Source organism: Sphaerodactylus townsendi, linkage group LG03 (genome assembly GCF_021028975.2).
Source record: "Sphaerodactylus townsendi isolate TG3544 linkage group LG03, MPM_Stown_v2.3, whole genome shotgun sequence".
In the NCBI taxonomy this organism is placed as follows: domain Eukaryota; kingdom Metazoa; phylum Chordata; class Lepidosauria; order Squamata; family Sphaerodactylidae; genus Sphaerodactylus; species Sphaerodactylus townsendi.
The window spans coordinates 141,758,437-141,782,656 of record NC_059427.1 but is presented as its reverse complement, the minus strand read 5'-3'; the positions used below and the strand labels follow the sequence as shown (position 1 = coordinate 141,782,656).

The window sequence follows — 24,220 nt, the reverse complement described above, 5'->3', positions numbered from 1 at the left end:
CAAAGTTGATATACTTACCTTATCTAAGAAGACCCCACCAACTGTAACAAATCTGTATACAGTTACTTAAGTTATGCCTTCTCTGACTGTTAAAAAGGAAACTGAAAGAAAAAAACCCTTTACTAATGTCTGTAGAATAAACTCCTGATTTCTGTTCAGCTTATGTCTATCTCTGGGTGGTGGCCTTTTATAACCTAACATACAAAAAGGGAATTGGTGTGACTGAAGTCTTGAAGAAGGAAATCAGTAGGAAGTAGTTAATTATTCAGGAGACTTCCTCACTCCTCTCTTATACAGAGGAGGGAGAAGAAGGGAAACTTATTACAGCAGCAGCGTTCACAAGTTGGACCTGTGAATGCTGTCATGTCTAGCTTGGGCCTCAGTAACAATTGGGGATGAGCCTCGCCCACTTTGAGCAAACATGACTCTCTTGATCAGATCTTGTTTTAAACTGGCTTCTCTATGTAACATCTCTCCCCTGCTCCTTTTCTGTTGCATTAATCTAATGTATACTTCGTGCATTTAATGAAGGGTAGTCTGATTCATGGAAGGTGGAATTATGATGGAATAAATTCTGTCTGTGTCTTAGGTGCCTCTAGACTCCAATTTTATTTTGCTGTTACAAACTCACATGGCTACCCATTGGAACTTTTCCTATACTAGTCTGTCTCCTCTGAGGATATTTACCTTGACTTGGCTGTACCACAAGCCACTGGCTCATGAGTTTTAGCCATTTGTAGCCATTGCCAAGCTATTCCTTGACTCACAGTCTTGCATGGTTCTCTTTGCTCTGTGGTCCTCCCTGCTTGAGGCAGCCTATAGATTGTGGTTTAATCTTCATTGGGTTTCTGAGTATCATTTAAAATCTTTATTAATACAGTCTTAGACCAGCACAGCTTTCATCAGTTCCTGCCAGTGGAACCGTTAATACCCACCCTGAAAATGTACATAAAATATTTACAAAATTAATAATGCTAAAACATGGGATTAAATAACAACCCAAGCCTTTATTATTCTATTATCAGCAAAAGGTGTATTCTGTGGTTGCTCAAGCAAAAGGAACTGGTACCAGGTGCTGAACTCGGCATCCTAAGCATCTCAGTCCTCTTTCTTTTTAACAGACCTTATGATTACAAAAAAAATGTGTGGATTGTGTCTTATTCTACAATTTTTTTTGCCCCTTCCTTTGACTGAAGGCCTGCCTAAATGTTCCCAAAGTAACATGGTTGCTTCTGTCTTTGTCATGACTCCCATACTGGTCAGGCCTATCTAAAGACCTAACAACACATAGTGTATCAGTTGCATGGTATGCTAGATGTGCTGTTAGAGGAAACTTTGGGGTGGAAGCCCTGGCACAGATGCTGACCACAAGTGCGGCAACCAGACTACGTGCGTGTGTGGGGGAAGCAAACTAATTGGAACAACCTTAGCAAATAGCAGCACATTTTGAATAATTGAATGCATATGAAGTATGTTCAGCTTTTGTTGCAGCAGAATGTTAGTTGTCCTAGCACAGCAAACACAAACTCGCACATCTTAGTCCTTTCCAGGCCTCTCATTTTCTTCACCTTGTCAGCCTGATGATCACCAAGCCAAGCAGGAACCTTACCTGTCCTGTAGCTCCTTCCTAGGCCTTTTCCCCTTTGTGGTTGCCAGCTGCCTCTTTTACAGAACAGCCCAGAAAGTGAAGCTGAGCGCAAGAAAGAGCCCAGCCGCCCTGACGAGTGGGAGCGGGAGAAGATCCCTCCACGGCCTGAGGGAAGAGGCCACTCCCCTCCCCGGGGTGCCAGAAGGGAGCGGGTGAGACTGGCCAGGAAACCAAAAACTCTGGGACATGGCGGGAGAGGGATGGAGGCCCTGCAAAGGGGGCTGTGGACAAAGCACGGTGATGGGAATGGGACCAGAAAAGGCCTGCATGTTGCTCACCTGTGCTTTTTCCTTGCAGAGTGGCTGGGATACCTCAGAGAGCGAGGAGCTCAGTGAAGGGGAGCTAGAACGGCGGCGGCGGACTCTTTTGCAGCAATTGGGCGATCACTAACAGCTGCTGCCTTTTCTGTGAGGTTTCCTCCCCCTTCCCCATTACATGTGAGACCCAGTTGGTCCCAATTGCTTTCCTTTGGCCTGAATAGCATCCAGGTCAAGTGTGTGCATTGCCCTGACTGGAACCTGCTTAATCGGGCTGCAGCCCTGCGTGGTAACTGTTTACTTACTTCTGAGGCAGGAATGTCATCCTGCCTCTTGGGAGGGACAATCCCGATCAACTCATTCTGTCTGCAGAGAGCACAGAGGGGGATTTTGGACAGACCACCTGGACCTTGATGGCTTTCCCAAAGTATACCAGCAGCTCTGGGATCCAGCCTAGAGATGAAATGAGATGGGGTTGGCTTGAGCCGGCATCCATTAGAAAACAGACACTGGATTGAACAACATCCCTTATCTGCATTCGCCGGCTGGGAACCACCTTGATCAAGAATCAGAAGGCCCAGGGCCAGCTAGTAGCAGTCCAGTGTGTTTCGGGGTCAGGGATGGGGTGTGTGGGCCTGATCTCAATTGTTTGTTCCCGCCATTAGATCCCTCTTGCTGGTTGCGATATCCCTTGTGTGTTGGGGATTCAGTGGGATTTTTAAAATAATATTTATAAACCTGGAGCAGATCTGTATTGTGTTCTGACTTCCTGTAAAGGATTAGTTTAAATGTGGTATTGACTTCAGATTGTCTTGATGCTGGCCCTCAGCTCTGTTTCTTGGCCTATTAGGAAAATCTTCAGGTTGCTTTCAGTGTATCCTGGATCCTGATCAGACAGCATAAAAGCATTTTTGAAGAAGAGTTTGGATTTATATCCCACCTTTCTCTCCTGTAAGGAGACTCAAGGTGGCTTACAAGTTCCTTTCCCCTTTTCTCCCCACAAAAGACACCTTGTGAGGGAGGTGGGGCTGAGATATTTCAGAGAGAACTGTGACTAACCCAAGGTCACCCAGCACGAATGTGAAAGTGTGGAAGCACATCTGGTTCACCAGATAAGACTCTGCCACTCAGGTGAAGGAGTGGGGAATCAAACCCGGTTCTCCAGATTAGAATCCACCTGCTCTTAACCACTACACCATGCTGGCCAAGTAGCCATTGGTATTAAGACCAAAAGTTGCCTCTGATCCCTTCAGACGGCAGAAGAGGACTCTGGACAGAGGGCAGTGTACATATTTCTATACAGTGTTTATAAGTTATATGCGGAAACAAACTCATGGACCTAAAGAGACTCAAATCACAAAGAAAACAGTGTGTTCACAGTATTATCCGGCTTTCACGACTGGGTCCAACTGGTTGTGTTGGGTTTTCTGGGCTGTGTGGCTGTGGTCTGGTGGATCTTGTTCCTGATGTTTCGCCTGCATCTGTGGCTGGCATCTTCAGAGGTGTATCGCAGAGGGAAGTCTGTTACACACTGTGTCCAGTGAGAAGGAAATGTTTTAGTGGGGTATAAATTGTCATGTCCCCAGGTGGGGAACCAATCAGTAAGTGTTTGGGTGGAACTTGCTATGCAAAGGTGTGGTTGATAGTATAGTATTGCAGGTGAGGTTATTCAACCCAGGGAGTGATTCCCATTTGCATGCCCTGCAGCAGCAGTAGTATGGGTGAATGCTTGCCTAATGCATAATGCCTAAGGCTTGCCTAATGCATAAAAGAAAGCTGGTGTTCGTCTAACCCTCCGTCAGGTAGAATGCGCAGAATCTTGGCTTCGAAAGGGGCTTGTAAGAACAGCCATGACAAGATCCATGTCAGTTTTCTCCACTGAGATCTTGTCTCAAGCAGTCTCATCTTATGTAGGACCAGCTTATTCCTTTTTAAAATCATTTCCTGCTCGAGCAATTCTGACCATTTCTTGGCAGGAATAGAGAAGTGATTGAATAGACAGCTGAGGGATACCACCAGCAGCCAGAGTCAGGAACACTTCAGCTGGGGGGCAGAGAGGGGATTGCAGCTCCTTGTGTCTAGGGTGGCTCACACTCCACATTCTGCACAAGAGTTGAAACTGCTTGTGGGGCAGGCATGTTTAGATGGCAACAGCCAAGCCTTCCCAATATGTGTGTACGTAGTACCAAAACAAGTGTGAACAACCAGAAGTATATACAGCAGCTCCAGCCCTGGGCTTAAATTGTAGTTCTGTCCATTTACTTTAAACCATCTGTACTTTATAGCACCTGCTAAACTCTCAGCAGCACAGATGGGTTCAGTAGCAGGATGGGCAGTGGCATAGCTACCAGGGAGTGGGGGTGCGCGTTGCAGTGGGGGTGCGCCTGGAAAATCGCCCCAGCCCTCCCCCCCCCCCCCCACTTACTTTATTGAAACAGTGCAGGCTGGAGAAGTGGCCTGTTCCCTTCAGGCTGAAAACGGCATGGTGGGAACTACACTTCCCAGGAGACCTTGTGAGCCCCAAGGCCTCAAGGGAAGTGTAGTTCCCATCAGGCTGTTTTCAGCCTGAAGGGAACAGGCCGCTTCTCCAGCCTGCACTGTTTCAATAAGGTAAGTGCGGGAGGCAGGGGCAGAAAACACATACTGTGCGTACTGTTAGTGCAGTATGGCCCAGCTGCAGCTCTGAGGATGGGTGACAAATGGCTAGCCCAATCTGTCTCTGGGCTGTCTTGTTCAAAAGCTGTGATGTTCAGTAGTTCCTTAACTTGTGCTCTCTTGGAGTACCCTTTGGGCCATGGTCCAAAAGCTCAGCTGAGGTGGTGTCAAAGTAATTGCTCACAGGTAGTGTGTGTTTCCCTTCCCTTCCCCTCCCCCCCACCCCCCGCCACTAGGAAAAGAAAAACAGATTCTCAATACACACCTTTTTGGGTGTTGGTTTCTTTTTCTCTCCCATAATTAGAAATTCTGTACAGTACAAGGTGGAGGGAGGCAATGGCTTACAATATAATCAATAATATTTCACATGTACAAAAAGTTACATCTAGCTACAGACAAGAACTACAATGCAATGGATACACTGTAAACTCTGCAAGCAACATCAGGAAGACCTTTCCTGCCTTATTGTAGGTTGTGGCAAAGGCCTTTTTTGGAAGGGGGCAGCTTGGTCCCTTTTGCTTATTTAACAAAATAGTGTTTGCTTCAGAAATCAAAGTGGCTGCAGTCCATCTACACACACACACATTTGTCTTTTCAGCCAACAGTTAGAGGTCAATCAAGCTATCTCTAAGGTCCCTGCTAGAAAAGAGCTCCCTGCTAGAAAAAAGATGAATGTTGTGTGACTGACGGCAGGCTGTTTGTGCCTTGGCTGTCCTGAACAGGAAGACCCCACTCTGGATCCCTGCATCAGAAAAAGCAACATGAACCCTGTGAGAAAAATTCCAAGTCTGTAAGATCTGCTGTATGAGTTTTGCAAGTTTTTTGCATTGAAAGTGATACTGCTGTTCACAGAAGAGGGCTGTTTTGCACATGAACGCCCACCGATTGCTCTTAGGAGCAGCCTTGCAAGCCACCAAATCCAGCGTTCTTTTTCTGGCAGCACCCAGCCAAATACTTTTTCACATTCACAAGTAGACCATGGAGTTTGCTCTGATGTTGGGCTCTGATATAGAGGTACATATTGTTTCAGAACAGGGAGGTTCCGTTTAATGATCATCACTAACGACCACTGGTTACTCTGCCCTTGATAAGTGGCATCTTAACAGAGAAACTGATACATCTGGGAAACCCCAGAAGTGATTCATTCTTCAGACTCGGGGCTTTTGCTAGGGGCAGCCACTGCTTCAAGGGCTATGCACTGTGCCAGTAGTAACTGATTGCAGGAGCTTCTGGGGTGTGCAAGGACATCTTTGCTAAAACAAAACACAACATATTGAAACAGTTTTGCTCAGGGGCCCAGCATGACCTTGGCTGTATCACTTGCACAGCAATCCTTCCCAGTGCATCGCTTTGGAAATGCCAAATTCTACCATTTTCCTCCTCTGGACCACATTCCTTACTTGCTGTAACAGTGGATCTATTCGTATTTTATATTTTCAGCTTTTGGGGCTATCAGATATTTACTAAACACTACCACAGTTCCCCTTGCATGGTTTCAGTAATCCCCTTCTGCACTTTTAACTGCTTTCATTTCCTATTCCCTAATTTGAATTTTAGCTTCTCATCGACTTCCACCTTCCCTCCCTGATCGATTGTACATTATGAGGCAACTGTTTTCCCTCCCTGGCTGCAGCTCCTCTCTTGCCTTCAATGGTAACCAGGGCTGCCAGATGTTTACGGGGGGGGGGGCGCAGATTGTTCCAGTTGATGCTCACTGGAAGGGACCTTCTTCTTGTACTTTCTCCTTCAGCAGGATGCCCACAGAGGGAGGCCAGGAGTAGAAGGAAATGGGAGGCAGCTGGTGTCTCAGGCTGTTGGACAAAGTGGCCTTCTTCCTTGTGGTTGCTGCTTGCAAACCACGTACAGCTGATGATAGCTGGCAAATCTCAGGGGGTGTACGGTTGGTCCAATTTAGCAACCAAGTGGCCAGATTCAACTGCACAAAAGGGATCTGACGAAGTTGGAACTCAAGGTCTTTGAATCAAACTGATCTGTGCCTAACTGTCTGAAAAGCAGGGATTTTGTACCTCAGCTAAAGCTATGCACGAATGCTCTCATTCTCCCACTAGCCCGCTGTCTTGAGTCTGTAATCCAATTTACCTGCTGAGTTATGAGATCTCATTCCCACCATGCATCTTCCTACTCAGGCTTTCGCATGTCCAGGTGGCAGCTGGAGATCTCCTGTTATTACAATTGATCTCCAGACAACTAAGATCAGTTCCCCTGGGAAAAGTTGGTTTTTTGGGAGGGTGGGCTGAATGGCATTATACCCCGCTGCGGTCCCTTCCAAATCCTGCTCTCCCCAAGTGCCACCCTCCTCAAATCTCCACATATTTTTCAACCTGTAATTGGCAACATGCAGCTACTCAGGTAGATACCAAGGGGCATGAAGTTCTGCCGCCTCCTAGCTCCTCCAGGTTATTTGTACCATTGACACAAGCAATGGTAGTGTGATTTGCCCAAGGTCATATAAATGGAAGAAGTGCCTCCAAAATACCAGACCCCCCCCCCCCCCCCCCCACAAAATCTTGCAACAGCTAGTATTGGCCTGACACTTAGAGACCATCACCTGTGGGAAGAGCAGCTCTTAGCGTTATTAAGAGAAATCACTAGTAGTCCATAGAAGTCACTTGCCCACCTGCTGATACACATTTGTGGCCTTAGACTGATCCATTTTTCCTGCCTGGGTACAAGATGGTTCTTTGATAATTTAGAAGGACGGAAAGGGTAACCGAATGCTGTTAAATTATGATTAAACAGAATTTCCACACAGAACCTTCAGAAAGTATTTTGCTGGTTGCTGTTGACAAAGGACTGCTGATGCGGCTGGACAGATGTTTCCTCAGCCAATTGGTGCTGCCCATACTTACTCCTTGTTCTAAGCAGAAACACTAATGGAAAGAGAGCATCATCAGGAATATGCATGAACGGTGTAGAGGCATGCCCTGTTTTCTGACCTGTTTTTGAGGACCTAAGCACCCTAGACCAGGATTACTTTGTTCTACTATCAGTGGATCTGTTGCCAACTCAGTGATCCCATTTTAATAACTGAAACTGGTGGAGAGGGAAGTCTGGAAAGGATATCTGCAAGCAATTCATAAGCCTCTACAGCCTCAACTGGGCCCGATGGTAAGATTTTTGAAGGGGGTGAATGTAGTAATTGCAGCTTAAAAATCATAGTGTCATGTTAGAGTGCAGTTATTCCTTAGATTTGGAGATAAAGTTTCTGTGAATATTTGTGTCCTGAAAATCCTGATTCCCCCTTAAAAATCTGATGGGAGAGTTACATTGAATATGTTTTTTTAAATTTAAAAATTAGTTTACATAAATTTGAGACAAATGTGCATATTCACAGGTCAGAAATAAACGGCATATCCAGCATACAATGACAAAAATACAAATAAAAAGTCTAAGATTTGGCAATTCTATTGGCAAAAAGCTTCAACAGTTCTTTTAGTTCAATGTTTCAAACCACAGATGAGTGGCAGAATCCTGTTCTAAGGCTCTAATTCTATGCACTTTCTTGGGAGAAAGCACCATTAAACTCAGTGGGCCTTACTTCTGAGTAACCATGCACAGAATTATGAAGCTGCCTGAAAGCTTTCTCATTGCAGAAGCTGCCAGCTGATGCAAGGTGTGTGATCTTCCACTGAAGTTCACTAAGTCTTAGGTTCGAGGGCCTAAGCACCCTAGACCCTACGACTCCTCTTTAAAAAGAAGAAGTTTGGATTTATACCCTACCTTTCTCTCCTGCAGGGAGACTCAAGGTGGCTTCCAAGCTCCTTTCCCTTCCTCTCCCCACAACAGACACCCTGTGAGGTAGGTGGGGCTGGGAGAGTTCTGAGAGACCTGTGACTAGCCCAAGGTCACCCAGCAGGAATGTAGGAGTGCGGAAACACATCTGGTTCACCAGATAAGCATCTGCCACTCAGGTGGAGGAGTGGGAATCAAACCTGGTTATCCAGATTATAATTCACCTGCTCCTAACCACTACACCATGCTGGCTCTCTTTGAAAGTACAGGTTCCAGGTGGCATTTTGACAGGACTGAAAACCACAGAGGCAAACCTAATGACAGTGGCAGGCCTTAAGCACATTTTCCCAGTTCTCACTGACTTAGCAGTACAGAAGTCAGTGAGTCTGGCATGCTTTAAAGTTAAAGCAGATGCTTCTGATAGCTCTTTGTAGCTCCCAAGCACTGCTGCTTTTCACAGGTATATCTCATCAGTAGGACTGAGTCCTTCCTAATCAAGTGGTTGAGCTGACTGCTTTGATCTCATCACTTGCCCCTCATAACTTAATCTCTCCACAGGCTTAAGAGGGTCAAAGTTATACAGCAGCATTTTGCTGCACCAATATTCTTGTGCGTGGTTATAGATCACTAATAGTGGGATTTCCTGGACTGGCACTGGAAGGAAGAAATAACTAAGTTGGAGCTATGTTGTCGACCCATTCTGTATACTAACATCTATGTATAACATAACATTAATTGGTTCTTGCTTCTACAAAGTGCCTGAAACCCTCAGGAAGGCAGGTTGCTTCCCTGAGTTTAAAAACAACTGAGAAGCAATTCTACTTTTGTTGTCAAATGGCTTTATCTTACTGTTATTGCAGCTCTTGTGGGCTAAAATCTTTGGTCAACAAAATAAAACCACGCAGGTAATGAGGATCAGGCAAATCCTCTGATTGTCTCAAGAAGCATCACAGCCAAACCTTCCAGCCTGGCCTCAAGGTGGGTAGTCTCAAGGGGTACAATGCCCAATGGTGGTCCTACCATGAAAGATGTTAAGAGTGCCTGAGGATTTTAGCGACCCCCATAAAGGCAGACAAGTGGAAGACAAGACAGGTTTCACCCATGAGGCAAAACTCACTGGGAAGTCCTTCATCTGACGTTGTACAGGAGAATCTCCCAGTGGGCTCTGCCTTTTCTTAATTAGTGGAAAGCGTAGTTCAAGTACTTCAAATACAAAAATGGCCTGAACTACCCCTGATGAGGCCAACAGTTATGCAGAAGGTAGTCATCAATATATTTTGCTAAAGGTTTTAGGAGGCTTTAGTTGGCACACTGGATTTGGCCCAGAGTGGGTTATGCCCTTTGGTCCAACAAACTGAGAAGAGATCTGTAAATAAACACCACACATGAAGCAGAATTTGGTCCTTCACAAAATTAAAAAAAAGACAATGTCAGAAGCAGCCTGCAACCTACCCAGAATCTTTCTTGGGACCTCAATGGTTGGTTTGTCATCACTGTTCCACTGCCAGGCCAACAACAGGATCACTTTTTCAGCTGAGACGTGAGACTTTGGTCAGAATGTTTTCCTTTATGAATGAGAGTTCTTGAAGAGCTGTAAGGCTGAACTTCTAAACCTCTCAATGCCGACTCCCACCCTGCCCTATAAAGGGCGCAGTATTGCTGAATATGGCTCTTTGCAAATACCATGACTCCACGCAACTATCTTCATACCCAAGATCTACAGCTAGAATAATGCTTCTTTTCCCTGCTGTAATGTGTCAGACCCTAACATGACGATGGTCCTCATCTCGCTCTGACAAGGGCGAGCTGCCAAAAGGTTAAAAGTGCAATTCTGGTCTGGGTGCCCAAAGGACTGAGGCTCCCAAACAGGACGTCAGATGCCTGCTGGTCAAAATCACTTCTTCAGAAACCAAAACAGTCTTGTCTTTCAGAGTTCACTCAGCAAGGAAGAACAGGAGCAAGGGCAGATGGGAGAGGTCATATATGTACAGATTAAAAAATACATCTTAAATAATACGAGATTAACAATAATACTGTTGCAGTAAGGCACTTCCTGAAGGTCCCTTTGATTCTTCAGTTGAAAATCTTTGCAAGGAAGGAAGATATTTCTTTGGCAAAAAAGAACTATATTTGGACCACTGGAATGCAGCATCAGCCTGTTGGTAAGGCAGGGCATGCAGGACTGTATGAGAGAAAGAAACAGCCAGTAAGTACTGGAAGCAAAGAATCACCAAGACTCAATCTGGAAGCAATTTGTAGTTGACAACACCAGAGGTTCTGCAAGACTGCTCACTTCATGGAACTCCCTGCCGTTTCACGTTGGAAGCAAGCAGGTGGCAGGAGCCTATGGGGAAAATTTAAGCCACATATATTACCTCTTTTTCTACTGCTCTCTGCTTGTATTACTGAAGGACTACATAACACATTTCTTTCATAGTACCAGAGGCGTATGGCCTATAGGGACTTGGGGTCACATCCCCGGGTGCACACCTTTTGGTCATGTGGGGAAGCGCCAAGTGCCGCCCCCCCCCCCCCACATAACCAAATGGCATGTGCCCCAGCCGCAAGCCACCAAGCCCCACCCCACTGCAGGCTAGTTTAGGTGCCGGTTGCAGGGAGGCGGGGGGGTCTCGGCCGTGGCACCCACCTCGGCTGCCTGCCACCCCCGAGCCCCACCCCCAGGCCTCCATGCTGTCCAGGGGTGGAGCTCAGCGGTGGGTGCCCCCGCCCCTGAGCCCTGCTCCCCAGCCTCTGTGCAGGCCAGCTTTCAAAGGCCGAGCCCCATCCAAAAAAGTGAACAGTGGCACCTGCACCTCACATGACCTTATTTATTTATTTATTATTTAAATTTATAGACCGCCCAATCCCCAAGGGGCTCTTAATGCTACACTTTTGCTAATGCAGCCTAAAATCTCATTAGCCCTTTTTACTGCTGCATCCCACTGCTGATTCATATTATGCTTATAGTCCACTAGACCCTCCAAATCCTTTTCACAGGCAGCACTACTCAGTACTACCATCTGATATTTATATAAATGATTTTTACTACCCAAGTGCAATGCTTCACACTTGTCCCTATTCACTTTATTTGCCTGGGCCCATTCCTCCATCCTATCCTAATCCAGCAGCATCCTATTTCTATCATCCAAGGCACTGGCGTAATGCCCATTGGGCAAGGTGGGCAGCTGCCCAGGGCATCACCTTGTGGGGGGCATCAAAATGCTGGGTTCGTTTTTGGGTATTTTTAGTGCTTTTCCATTGTTGGCCTGCAGGGGGCGCAGTTTTTAGGCTAGCGGCACCAAAATTTCAGCGTATCATCAGGAGACTGTCCTTATGCTACCCCCCAAGTTTGGCGAGGTTTGGTTCAGGGAGTCAAAAGTTATGGACTCCCAAAAGGGGTGCCCCTATCTCCCATTGTTTCCAATGGAAGCTAATAGGAGATGGGGGCTACAGTTTTGAGGGTCCATAACTTTGGCCCCCCCCCCGAACCAAACTGCACCAAACTTGGGGGTTATCATTAGGGCATTCTCCTGATGAGACCCTGAAAGTTTGAGACTGTGCCTTCAAAAATGTCCCCCCCCCAGCCTGCAACCCCCATTGACAGCAATGCAGAAAACTCAATGCAGAACAAAGATTCTTGGGCAAATTTCAGGATGTTCTTGCAGGGAGGGTATTCTTGGACGTAGCAGCACCAAAATTTCAGGGTATCATCTGGAGACTGTCATGATGGCACCCCCAAGGTTTGGTGCAGTTTGGTTCAGGGGGTCCAAAGTTATGGACCCTCAAAAGGGTAGCCCCCATCTCCTTAGCAAAGAATGTGGGATGGGGTACCCCTTTTTAGGGTCCATAACTTTGGACCCCCTAAACCAAACTGCACCAAACTTTGGAGGTACCATAAGGACAGTTTCCAGGTGACACCCTGAAATTTTGGTGTTGATACATCCAAAAATGCGCCCCCTGCAGGAACATCCCAGATTTTTGCCCAAGAATCTTTGTTCTGCATTAAGTTTTCTGTATTGCTGTCCATGGGGGTTGCAGGCTGGAGGGGGGACATTTTTGAAGGCACAGTCTCAAACTTTCAGGGTCTCATCAGGAGACTGCCTTGATTATACCCCCCAGGTTTGGTGCAGTTTGGTCCAGGGGGGCCAAAGTTATGGACCCTCAAAACTGTAGCCCCCATCTCCTATTAGCTCCCATTGGAAACAATGGGAGATAGGGGCACCCCCTTTGGGAGTCCATAACTTTGGACTCCTTGAACCAAACCTCACCAAACTTGGGGAGTACCATAAGGACAGTCTCCTGATGATATGCTGAAATTTTGGTGCTGATATGTCTAAAAACTTCACCCCCTGTAGGCACCAATGTCCTGGTGCAAAAAATTTTTTGGTCATGGTGGAGTGGCCGCCCATTGGGGGGGGGCATCCAACTCAGGTTTTGCCCAGGGCTACAGTTTGCTCAGGACTGCCTCGTTACGCCCCTGGTCCAAGGTATTTTCTGCCCCACCCAGGTTAGTATCATCTGCAGATGTCATGAGCACATTCTGAACTCACTCATCTGAGTCATTTATAAATATGTGAAATGGCACCAGGTCCAAAAGAGAACCCTGAAACCCCCACTTGTAACCACCCCTCCAGATTGATGGAGAACCATAAACTATCCTGCTTCAGGTACCATACACCAACCAGGCCTTAACCCACCTAGCAGTAAACATATACTATTCATGTATCACCAATATCTCAACAAGAGCACCACGGGGCACCAGTCAAAAGCTTCACTGAAATCCAAACAAACCAATTCCTCACCATTAGTTAAACCTCATTATATTTTGAATAAATCAATACATTAATTCTCATTCCATTTGCTGTTCCCTTTTCTCCAAAACACAGATTTTTCCTTGCTCTGAAAGGTATTTTAAAAATACATTAGAGCCAAAATACTTCATTCGAATCCAGATTAATGTCAGGGCCATGCTGGTACTGCTTATTCAACCAAGGGAAAATTTAAACATTTAGCATAACTTGATAGTTAAAAAAATCTGTATGCTTTCTGTTTATAGAAAGCAAAGAAGAAGAGGTTAGGCTAGTCTTTTTAGACATGCACTTCTCTGTGCAGGTAGGCTTTTGCTCGTTAATAAAGTATTCAAAAAGCTAATTTCTCACCTGAAGGCTGAGATGCAAGAGAAGCTTTACTAATGAGATTTTATTCAGTAACATTGTGGTGATATCCCCACTATGGGATATCATTATGGGATAACATTAATGGTGATATTTGTAAACCAACCAAAAGTATTCTGGAGGCAGGGTAAGGAGGAAAAATGGTGGGCACAGGGAAAATGTTCCATTGCAGCTGCGCACACCTCTGCCTTTGCAGAGAGACCCCGGAGCACAATGGGGAATTTTTTCCTGTGTAGAAGCAGCTTTCTTTAGCACACATTAGGAGATGCTGTTTCCATCCCCACTGGACATACTGTCAGCAAACCACCCCCTCATATCCCACTCAGATTGAGAGAGAGAGGTTTCAGTAAGCTAAACGTCTGCATTAGCTTGATAAAGCAACCCCATAAACAGACTGCAGAGCATGCATGCAAATCAAGACAGGATGTCCATGGCATCATGCCAAACATGCAAGGAATAACACATGCAGGACTGCTCCTTTGCCCAAGCAGGGGATTCTCAACAAGGAGGAGAAGGGTACCAAAACATTTTTTTTAATAAGGGCTCAATCGCTTAAAACAAACTCCACTTCTGTTTCCTTAAAACATCCACCAAACTTCCAGCCCTCATATCAGCAAAAAGAACCTTGGAAGTGTATCATGAAATGCCGGGTGCTCGGCTGACCAGGCGCCATGGGACACACAGCTTTTTGTGCCTTTTCATAGTTGAGTGGAAAAGGGAGAATCGGAAGATGCAGCTTTTCATGCGAGGGCTTAAATTCCCTCTTGTTCACAGCTGCTGACAGGTACAAGCTGCCTTGGCCTGGTCTCTTTGTGCATGCAGGCAGCCCTGAGCCCAGCAGTTCAAGAGAGAGTCGATTCAGCGTCATGTGATTCCCTGGACAATGCAAAGCTTCGAGGAGTTTTTTGACTCTTGGCCTGTTTGGAAGGCATGAAGTCTGCGATGTGGTTGAGAAGCCCTGAGTTCACTGAAGGAGGCAGCAACGCATGCAGGAGGGGAGGGGGGAGCCTGAGCTCCCATGCAAGAGGAGCTGCATGCAGAAAAAAAGGTTCCACGGGTACCTCTGATGGGGGGCAGAGTGGAGCTAACAGTTAGGCTCATCATGTGGTGCAGGGAGGGCTGCTTGGGAAAGAAGCGAGAGCCCCGCTTCGCCGTACGAGAGCAGTGAAAGGGACACTCTTCAACACTGCGAGAAGGAGGTGATGGACAAAGATAAATACATATCAAATAGTCTATAGTACAGTGGCTGGGCTACATATGTAATTCCACCCAAACATGCCACAGGCTTCAACCATTGCATTGATAATAGTGCAATCCTAAGCAGACCTACACCCTTCTAAACTTATTAACTTTCACAGATTGAGAAGAGTGAAACTCTGCTTAGGATTTCACGGTACGTGAACCAAACATTAGATGCTTGTAAACAGAGGCTCTCCCATTATAGTGAGCCCCCCAATAAAGAGCAAAGAAAACAGCCATGTTGTATAACAGGTGAGTTGAAAGAACCTTTCCTCGGTCCCTTCCGCACATGCAGAATAATGCACTTTCAATCCACTTTCACAATTGTTTACAAGTGGATTTTGCTATTCCGCACAGTTTCAAAGTGCATTGAAAGTGGATTGAAAGTGCATTATTCTGCATGTGCGGAAGGGGCCCTCCAGAAGGGAAGAATACAAAAGTCAAAAGCTCACTGGTTGAGTGTAAAGTAGGTCTTTGGGTCACAACCTCAGGACCAAACCAGATGTGCTCAGACACTCTGCATTCCACCCTCCCAGCAATTAAAAAAATGTAACTTTTTGCTGCATGGGGGCCCAATTTGCATTGAGACCTGGTACATTGGGGGGAGGGGGGAGTTAAGTCTTATCCCTGAATGCTGTTTTCCTGGCCTGAAATGGCCCCAGGAAAATCATTATCCCCACAGTCCAGATCCTGGCATATGGGGGAAACGGGAGTTAAGCCAACCCCCCGAATGGTGTTTCCTGAAATGGCCCCAGGACAGGGGTAGGGAACCTGCGGCTCTCCAGATGTTCAGGAACTACAATTCCCATCAGCCCCTACCAGCATGGCCAATTGGCCATGCTGGTAGGATACTGACTCAAATTGTATGTTCCTTGAAATGATCCTGGTATTTCCAGGTTCCCTACCCCGTTCTATGGTGTAGGAAATGGCCCCCACGGTCCAGATCCAACTCAGGTCACCGCACAGCTGAAGAATTGATTTTATAAATTGCTGTCAGAGGTTCTGCAAAAAAACCAGCACTTCAGCCTCCGATTCCCATGCCCAGGCTCTTGCTACCCCTTCTGTCCTCCATGCCCATAGCAAAATGTGGCAACATGGCCAGGGCAAAGATGAGGATCAGTGGGAGACAAGCCAGGAGAGGGGGAGACCCCCTTCACCATCCGGACTTCCTGGCCGCAAGCCACACATTATGTGGCGAAGAGCTGCATGTGGCTCATGAGCTACAGTTTGGTCACCTCTGGATCAGACTGGGCATAAGCCTTAACTCTGGGAAATCAGCAGCGTAACCTGAGCCTACATGAATGGACAGTTCACTCTTCAGCCTTTTTATGCCTATACATGGGTTTGGAGGAAACTCTGGCGTTCTGGGTAGCCAAAGGGGTGGGTCTATCCCTGTGCCCACCATAATGCAGTCAGTAGGGATTTGCCATCATATCATCAGATTCAGCTCAAAATCAGGAGATGGAAGGCAACGAAGGTTAATGCACCTGGAATGAGGTGGCATGGCCTTGCATGTGTATCTTTACAATTGCTGGATCAGAACCAGGGACGGAGCGAGGGGGAAATGCGCCCGGTGCGTGCGCATGCCACATGCCCCTCCAAGCTCTCAGAACGCCCCGTCCTGTCCCACCCCGCCCCTGGAATGCCCCCAGAACACCCCCGGAACGCCCCCGGAAACCCCCCCGGTGCGTCACACGTACCCCCGCCCCTTTGGCGCTATACCTGTGATCAGAAGTATGCTTGAGGTGCTACCACAAGTACCCCATTGCCCTCCAATGTTGGGAGGGGTGTCAGGGGCAGGGAAGAGTAATGTAAAGCCATATGGGCACAGGACCAGTAGAACAGTGGGGATAAGGTGTGTCAGAGAGGCCCAAAGATCTGGAAAAGGAGGAGACCCTTCCCATGAGAGTGCACAGCTCCTTGTCTGCACTGCTTGCAGAAAAGGCCTACAGAACCTTTGCTGCCGAAAAGGAAACAAATGTTTGTGGCGAGATTACCTGTGATAATATCCTCAATGGTTCCATCTTTGCCCTCGTAGACTGGCCGGTGATCCTTGGCTTGGCGTCTCCTTAGCTCAGCAATCAACTCTTGCTGCTGCCACTTGTTGCGCTGCAGAGGCAACTGGGGGTAGGTCAGGAAATAAAAGGGAAAAACAGAACCCCTCACCTCCAAACTGGCGCTTCGCTCTTCTGCATTGCCACTGCGCCACCTAGCACTGGGGCTCTCAACTTCCAGATGGCACCTGCAGATCAACTATTGCAATTGATCTCCAGATGATAAAGATCAGTTGCCCTGGATAAAATGGCTATTCTGGAGGGTGGACTGTATGGCATTATATCAGTGGCGTACCACTAATGGGGACATGGGGCATCCCATGTCCCTGGGAACATGCCGCCGAGCCCCACCCCCCTCCTGGCCTCCCTGGAGGCTGGCTCCTGCCCTCCCCAAACCCTGCAGGGAGGCCGGGAGAGGGCTGGGGTTTGGCAGCAGGTGGCCACAGTATCCCACTCTCCTGGCCTCCCTGAAGGCAGCTCCTGCCCTGCCCAGCAGAAGTCGTAAGTGGGGTATGGGGGGGCACACGGGGAGCCGGGGGGATTCTAGACATTCCACAAGTATATATACTCCCCTTGCTTTACTACCATCAGATCCTCTGAAGATGCCAGCCACAGATGCAGGCGAAACATCAGGAGAAAATGCTGCTAGAACACGGCCATACAGCCCAGAAACCACACAGCAACCCAGTGATTCTGGCTGTGAAAGCCTTCAGCAATGGGCTGACAAAAGAGTTTGCTCCCGTTTTTATTCTTTGCAAGGGACACCACAGAAAAGCAAGAGCTTCTTCAGGGCAAAAATGAGCTTTCAGGCCCAAACCCAGAAGGGTAGCTCTGATCAGGAAGCTGTGTAGGAGCAGGTACAGATCACGTTATATACTTCTTAGTACACTGCTAAGTGCTGTCTTGTTTATCCTGGAATATGTCTCAGGGAAGACACTGGGCCCATGAAGGCATACCTGTCAACTGAAAGACAGATGGCAGGCAAGACAGGAAAAAGCTGTAATAAACAGTCAGCTTCAAACCACTGATTCCACTGTGCAGAATCCTGTCTCTTCTGGTTTCTTCGTACCCTCCAATGCCTCACACTGTGTCCTACCTTCTCCAGCCTCTTGGCTTCTTGAGCCAGGGCCTGTTCCCTCTGCGCCTGCTCCTGCTTCTTCCGCAGCTCATTCTCCTGTTCTGCATCCTGGAAGAAAAAAATTGGAACATAAAGCTATAGCCTGATAGTCAGCTGGGAAGGTTGCTATTATCATCCAAGCCACACAGTGGAGCAGAAGATGCCAGAGAATTGAAACTGGGACATAGGGAACTAAGGCACTTTAGACACTGTCTTGCATCCAGCTTACCTTTTCTTTGCTGTCAACTTTCCTTTATGCATTATTTTTTACCCTTTCCAAAGCCACCATGGGGCAGAGCAGAGAAGCTGCACACTTTCCAAACATTGGCAAAACACAGCTTTTTCTGTAGCTTCACTTTTCCTCAGGAAGCAAAACAACTAAACGGGAAGCGTAATTCTTTATCCGGGTTTGTTGCTTCTTCCTGTCTTCCCCTTGCTTGAGCAAGGGACCGGTCTATTGAACTAACTGACATCAGGAACAAAAGAGGGTTTGATTCCCCACTCCTCCACATGAGCGGAGGAGTGGGGAGGTTACCTTGAGGTAACCTGCTGGGTGACCTTGGCCTAGTCACAGTTCTTCAGAACTCTCTCAGTCCCACCTACCTCACAAGGTGTCTGTTGTGGGAAGAGGAAGGAAAAGGAGCTTGTAAGCTGCCTTGAGACTCCTTACAGAAGGAAGGTGGGGTATAAATCCAAACAATTCTTCTTCTTAAGAGCAGAGTATCTTATAACAGCAGATAGTAACAAAATCTGCAGGGATTCCCATGGGTCAGAAGGGGACTGGATGGAGCATGCAGGGAGTAAATTCTTATTCTGCTGCCTACAGGCCTTACCCAATGACAGGTGTACAACTCCCTACTGTAGAACAATGAACGGAACAGCTCAGTGGCAGGGTTGCCAAGTTTGTGTCAGTGTTCCACTTTTGTAAATTCCAAGCTATCCTGGAATCTCTTACTAACCTTGTAGGATCTGATGAAGCGTGCGAAGACTGGGAAGAAAACTGAAGGAGGTGTCGTCTTGGGACTCTCACCGAAATATCTCACCACTGTGTTGTAGGCCTCCTGCCAAACAAAAACAGTGTGAACTGAGAGTAGCGTTTTTCTTATAGTTAGGTAAACTGTGGGACAAAAATATTGGTGACTGCTGCTACCGCAGAGCATGCAAATGTGAATCACTCCCTGGACTGAAAACCCCCACGCGCAATACTATACTATCAACCACATCTTTGCATAGCAAGTTCCACCCAAACACTTACTGATTGGTTCCCCACCTGGGACATGGACAATATATACTCCACTAAACATTCCCTTCTCACTGGGCACAGTGTGTAACAGACTTCCCTCTGTGATACACCTCTGAAGATGCCAGCCACAGATGCAGGCAAAACATTAGGAACAAGATCCACCAGACCACGGCTACACAGCCCAGAAAACCCACCACAACCAACACTGTTATTCTTTAAAAGGCTTCAGTAACCACACATCAGGCATTCAGGAAGAACAGTCTCCCAAGTGTGTGGTTATACAATATGTAGCACTTGCATAAGTTATTTGCAAAAATATACACTGGGTGCACACATCTGGCATCATGTTAAATGTGGATTAGTCACAACTAACACAAGCAAATGTGCATATAAGCTGCATGGTGGGATTTTCATGCATGAATTCAGGGATCCTCTGAAAAGCCAGCCATAGATGCAGGCGAAATGTCAGGAGAAAATGCTACTGGAACATGACCATACAACCCGGAAACGCCACAACACCCCAATTCAGTGTAAAGTAAAGGTAAAGTTTCCCCTTCAGTCATGTTCGACCCTGGGGTACCACTGCAAGCAGTGATTTCATAGGCAAGCTGTTTTTGTGGGGTAGTTTGCCATTGCTTTCCCCAGCTATTCTTTATGCCCTAGCTATGTGCTAGGTACTCATTTACTGACCAAGGAATGGATGGATGGCTGAATTGACATGAGCCAGCTGGCAGGATATCTGGCCCACAGGGGGCTTGAACTCCTGACCGCGTGAGTGGCAGTGCAAGCACTTAACCACTACGCCATGCAGCTCCTTGTATAGCTCATGCAGCTACATGTATACAACTGCAAACTGCAAATCTGCAAGGGTGCAAAACACATACAATTATGCAACAAAGAAATACATTTGAACCTGCCATGTAATATGTACTAGGTCTGCTTCTGTTACAAATCTTTGCACTTGACTTGTAGGCATTCTCCCTGCTAATACGCAAGTGACTGGATTTCTGCTCACCTCAGCAGTCTTAGCATCTTTCTGTAGCCGGTCCAGCTTCCCCTCGTTGGCGCTCAGGAAGCTACGCAAGATGCTGTGCTCGTGCAAGCTGCATTCCCGCCGGATCAGCTCCATTCCACGCCCCAGCTCCTTTACATCCAGCAACACGTTCTCCAAGGACACTGCAGGGAGGGGAGGACACTTGGTTGTTCCTGGAACCCACTCAGATAGGGAAGTGACAACTGATTTCCAGGAAAATATAAGCACTAAAGAGCTAAAGGCCTCCAACTGCAAGGACCTAAAGGCCTTTCAACACTCAGACCTGCCCTGTGTTAAAAATTGTGTTAGTATTCCTGTAAGCATATATCTGTTGCATGCACAAACACATTCCACACACCCACAAATACACAATACTGTGGTCACATGCACAGATTCTGAAACTCCTCCACGTTGTCATCTCTCCCTCTTCCCACAAAGTCCTCCTCTTTTGTCCTTTGCTGCTCTTCTCTCTTTCCTGTCTTCACTTGATTAACACCCCTATCAAAATTTAGACTGTAATCTCCTCAGAAGGGAGCATCTATGTTTTTTTTCTTAGTGATATTGCTCTTCCTCATTCACAAATACAAAGCAGACATCCTCTGAAACGCATGTATGTAGAAACCTGGCCGTCCCTCTAGAGAGCCAGTGTAATGGGATTTGGGAAATCCAGGTCTGAATTCCCACATTCAGGGCAGAACAAAGATGGATCTCTACATAAAATGTAAATGGTACTTTTGTGGGTTGTGAATAATGAGATTGAAGATACAGGAAGTGACAGAACCAGAACTAGAACAAGAAGGAACCACATGGCGTCCAGATCCTGTTTTCTGATTGAACCAGTGTAAGGAGGGTCCCTACCTGCAGCTGCCTTCTCCACAAAGTGTAGTTCCTGCCAAAAGTTATTGAGCTCCGGGTACTTCTCCTTTACCATCATGGCAATGAAGTGAAGGAGTGTCAATTTCCGGTCCGTCGACTTGGTGTCCAACAGCTTTCAGGGGGAAGAATGGAAAAGCAGAGTTCCCACACACTGACTCACAGAAACCTATTTTCATGGAAGTAGAGTCACCTCTGGATAGGTATATGTTACTGCACTTTTAAAGGTGTGTGAATAATCATGGATGTTCCTACTGGATCTGTGCAGTCTAGCAAGAAATCATGATCACAAGTGCGTGCCCACAAGGCCGCATAATTCTGCACATTTGTATCAGTGCATGACTTACTACCTGCCTATGGGCATGTGTCTGAGTTCACATATCTGTAAAAACTACATCAGGTGTCACAGAAAGCAAGGCACACCGAGGGCTGGAACAGAATTTGTGTAAACAAATATAGAGTTGCATGAACTGTGCTAGTATACTTGTAAGCATATATCTGTTGAGTAAACATATGCTCAGAACAACAATCTATTTAATAGGGTATATCCATATATTATCCATTTAAAGCACTCCCTTCTTCTATGGGGCAGACCTGACTCCGACCTTAAAGTATTTGGATGTTCACTGGCTTATGCATATGCATGTGCTTTGGTGTCCATCTTATGGCCAACTTTTATGCCCTCTTCTTACCAGATCAAGACTCTGCAACTTGAAGCCATAAACTGAACCACGTTTGCTGCTGTTCATGTAGTTGCCAAGGGCCAGGATGATCTGCAGGAAGTGAACAGAGATGTCAGGAAGAAGCTTGTCATGGGGAAAAGGGATGTTTTACACCTGAATCCAATGAGAGAATCTGGACTAAACAGTTTCTACAGGCCTTTGTTCAAAACATTTAATGGCAGATGATGTCCAGAATTTATTTGGTAAATAAACTTTCAACTTTCACATCTTATAATACAAGTTAAGTGTGAGTTGTTTTTTTAACTAAAACTGGCAAACCATAACAAAAACCTAAACTTATCTTTTACTGAAAAAAAGATATTTCTCTTTACTGAGCAGGACACTAGAGAATACAAGCATGGAAAAATTTCTGTTTTTCTACAGTTTCTGTACAGTTTCTGTAAAATTAGTTTCTATAAAATTCTACAGTTTCTGTAAAAACAAGTGCTAATATTGTCAAAGTTCCTAAAATTTCTTAATCATATCACAGTAAGTTATATTTTAAAAGCAAACCAGGTATCAGGGGGTTTCCCCACTGCTTTGGGAGTTTTCCTATAAGCCCAAATCACACACTCAGAAATCTCACCTAATTTCTGAGACTTTCATCCAAAGAAATCTGATATGCTTATTTTATTTGTATTGAAAAGCATCAGTCTTATTTTACTCTAAAACTCGCCTGTCTTAATCATGTAATAACTATCTAGGGTTATTAATTTCTTAACTGTGCATGAGATAATCAACAGGTGCATACAAGAAGAAATCTGATCTGTCTTCATTATCTTTTCTAAAGCAAGACAAGAAGGGCAAATTTATCACTTAATCTCTATTAAAAAGCAATTAATCTAATATTCCTGTAACTGATTCAATCAACTGTCAAAGATTAAAGTACCCTTAAGCAACCAGAGTTCACTAACAGTTGAAACGTACATGACCCCACAGACTTCAGTTAACATGCATGATCAACAAGAAAGATGGAGATATAATCAGATACTGCTACAACAGCTGACATAACACAGTTCAAACCAGGAGCCTGTGAGGAGTCATGGGAGGTGGGCTGATAAAAGAATATTCCACCCCTCTTCATTGCACAATAGTCCTATACTACATATGGTCTGTGGCTAGCTGAGCAGGAACCCACTCAGCCCCTGAAGGAAAATACACTCTGAACATGCTCAGATGTATCCCTTGCCTTTCTCTGTACTGTACCAGAGATCAGCTCTGGCATTCAAAAACAGTTCTGAAGCTAAAGAGAGAGAGGCACCCCCAACACCATTTATCCTGCTGTGCTGAGACCCACCTCCAGCATGCGCTTGAGCTTCTGCGAAGACTTGACAGATGCCGAGGCTGCAATGATGGCACTGAGTTGCTACAAGAGGCAGAATCCAAAAGGGGAATTGTTAAGATCTGTGGAGAGCCTCAGCAACTAAGTGCTGTAAAACTGATAAAGAGTCAAAACAATGGCTCAGTTCACAACCAGATAAACATTAAGTTCAGAAGGAAGGAAGGAAGGAAGGAAGGAAGGAAGGAAGGAAGGAAGGAAGGAAGGAAGGAAGGAAGGAAGGAAGGAAGGAAGGAAGGAAGGAAGGAAGGAAGGAAGGAAGGAAGGAAGGAAGGAAGGAAGGAAGGAAGGAAGGAAGGAAGGAAGGAAGGAAGGTTAGCCCAATACTGTCTGCTCTTGGTAACAGATCTTTGTGATCTCAAGTGGGGGATCTGCTTAGCCTAATACTGCTTAGCCCAATACTTAGCTCAATAGGACCTGCTTAGCTCAATACTGTCTGCTCTTGGTAACAAATCTTTGTGATCTCAAGTGGGGGATCTTGGGTAACTCTTCTTACCAGTCCTGAAGATGATAGGATCTAAACCCAAGAGTTATTAAAGGCAAAGTAGCAACAACTGCAGAGATATGTGTAGCCTTGTTTTAAGCTTGGGCAGCTTCAAAGTAAGGGGTTTGTTCTGCTGCTTGGAAAATATCTGTTGATGAAGTGGTACCAAAAGATATCGAGGATGTCAAACCACGTCAAAACTGTATTGTCGAAGACTTTCACGGCTGGAATCATTAGGGTGTTGTGGTTTTTCTGGGTTGTATGGCCATGTTCCAGTAGTATTTTCTTCTGACATTTTGCCTGCAAAATGTCAGGAGAAAATAGTACTGGAACACGGCCATACAACCCAGAAAAACCACAATACCCTCTTGTCAAAGCTGCTAGACTATCAGAATATGACTTGCAGGGCAATCTTAACTAGAGTTGTGCCCTTCTAGTTCTATTGAAACCAATAGGTTTAGCAGATGTAACTGTGCCCAGGATTGCTCCAATCATAATGTAGTTCTGCTTGCACTGGCTAGAAAAATCTTCATAACTCTGTTATCATTTTATTCTGCAGACTGAATCTGAGACCTTCAAAAAGGTTGGCAGGACTGTATTTTAAAAAACAAAATTAAAAATATGTACTA

General features: G+C 46.0%; 2 protein-coding genes across 7 annotated transcripts in view; one reads left to right on the top strand and one right to left on the bottom strand.

Annotated features, from left to right (window-relative positions):
* The window catches only part of PRPF40B (pre-mRNA processing factor 40 homolog B), a 39,472-nt gene extending 36,651 nt beyond the window's left edge, over positions 1–2,821 (top strand). For 3 of the 4 annotated variants that reach the window (XM_048490237.1, XM_048490238.1, XM_048490239.1), the window contains 2 exons: positions 1,676–1,800; positions 1,946–2,821. In XM_048490237.1, coding sequence (XP_048346194.1) covers positions 1,676–1,800; positions 1,946–1,994 — 174 coding nt within the window. In that variant the 3' untranslated portion in view covers positions 1,995–2,821. Of the gene's footprint in view, positions 1–1,670; positions 1,801–1,945 lie in introns of all 4 variants that reach the window. The other variant, XR_007243973.1, reaches the window with a different exon arrangement.
* Positions 2,822–10,277: 7,456 nt separating this feature from the next.
* The window catches only part of FMNL3 (formin like 3), a 112,139-nt gene continuing 98,196 nt past the window's right edge, over positions 10,278–24,220 (bottom strand). Inside the window, exons 19-27 of one of the 3 annotated variants that reach the window (XM_048492232.1) lie at positions 23,066–23,134; positions 21,739–21,819; positions 21,032–21,161; positions 20,156–20,316; positions 18,857–18,958; positions 17,877–17,966; positions 16,724–16,847; positions 14,549–14,673; positions 10,278–10,495 (exon numbers count right to left, since the gene is read on the bottom strand). In XM_048492232.1, the coding sequence (XP_048348189.1) occupies positions 14,588–14,673; positions 16,724–16,847; positions 17,877–17,966; positions 18,857–18,958; positions 20,156–20,316; positions 21,032–21,161; positions 21,739–21,819; positions 23,066–23,134 (843 nt within the window). In that variant the 3' untranslated portion in view covers positions 10,278–10,495; positions 14,549–14,587. The remainder of the gene's footprint in view (positions 10,496–14,548; positions 14,674–16,723; positions 16,848–17,876; positions 17,967–18,856; positions 18,959–20,155; positions 20,317–21,031; positions 21,162–21,738; positions 21,820–23,065; positions 23,135–24,220) is intronic. The other 2 variants (XM_048492233.1, XM_048492234.1) reach the window with 2 other exon arrangements.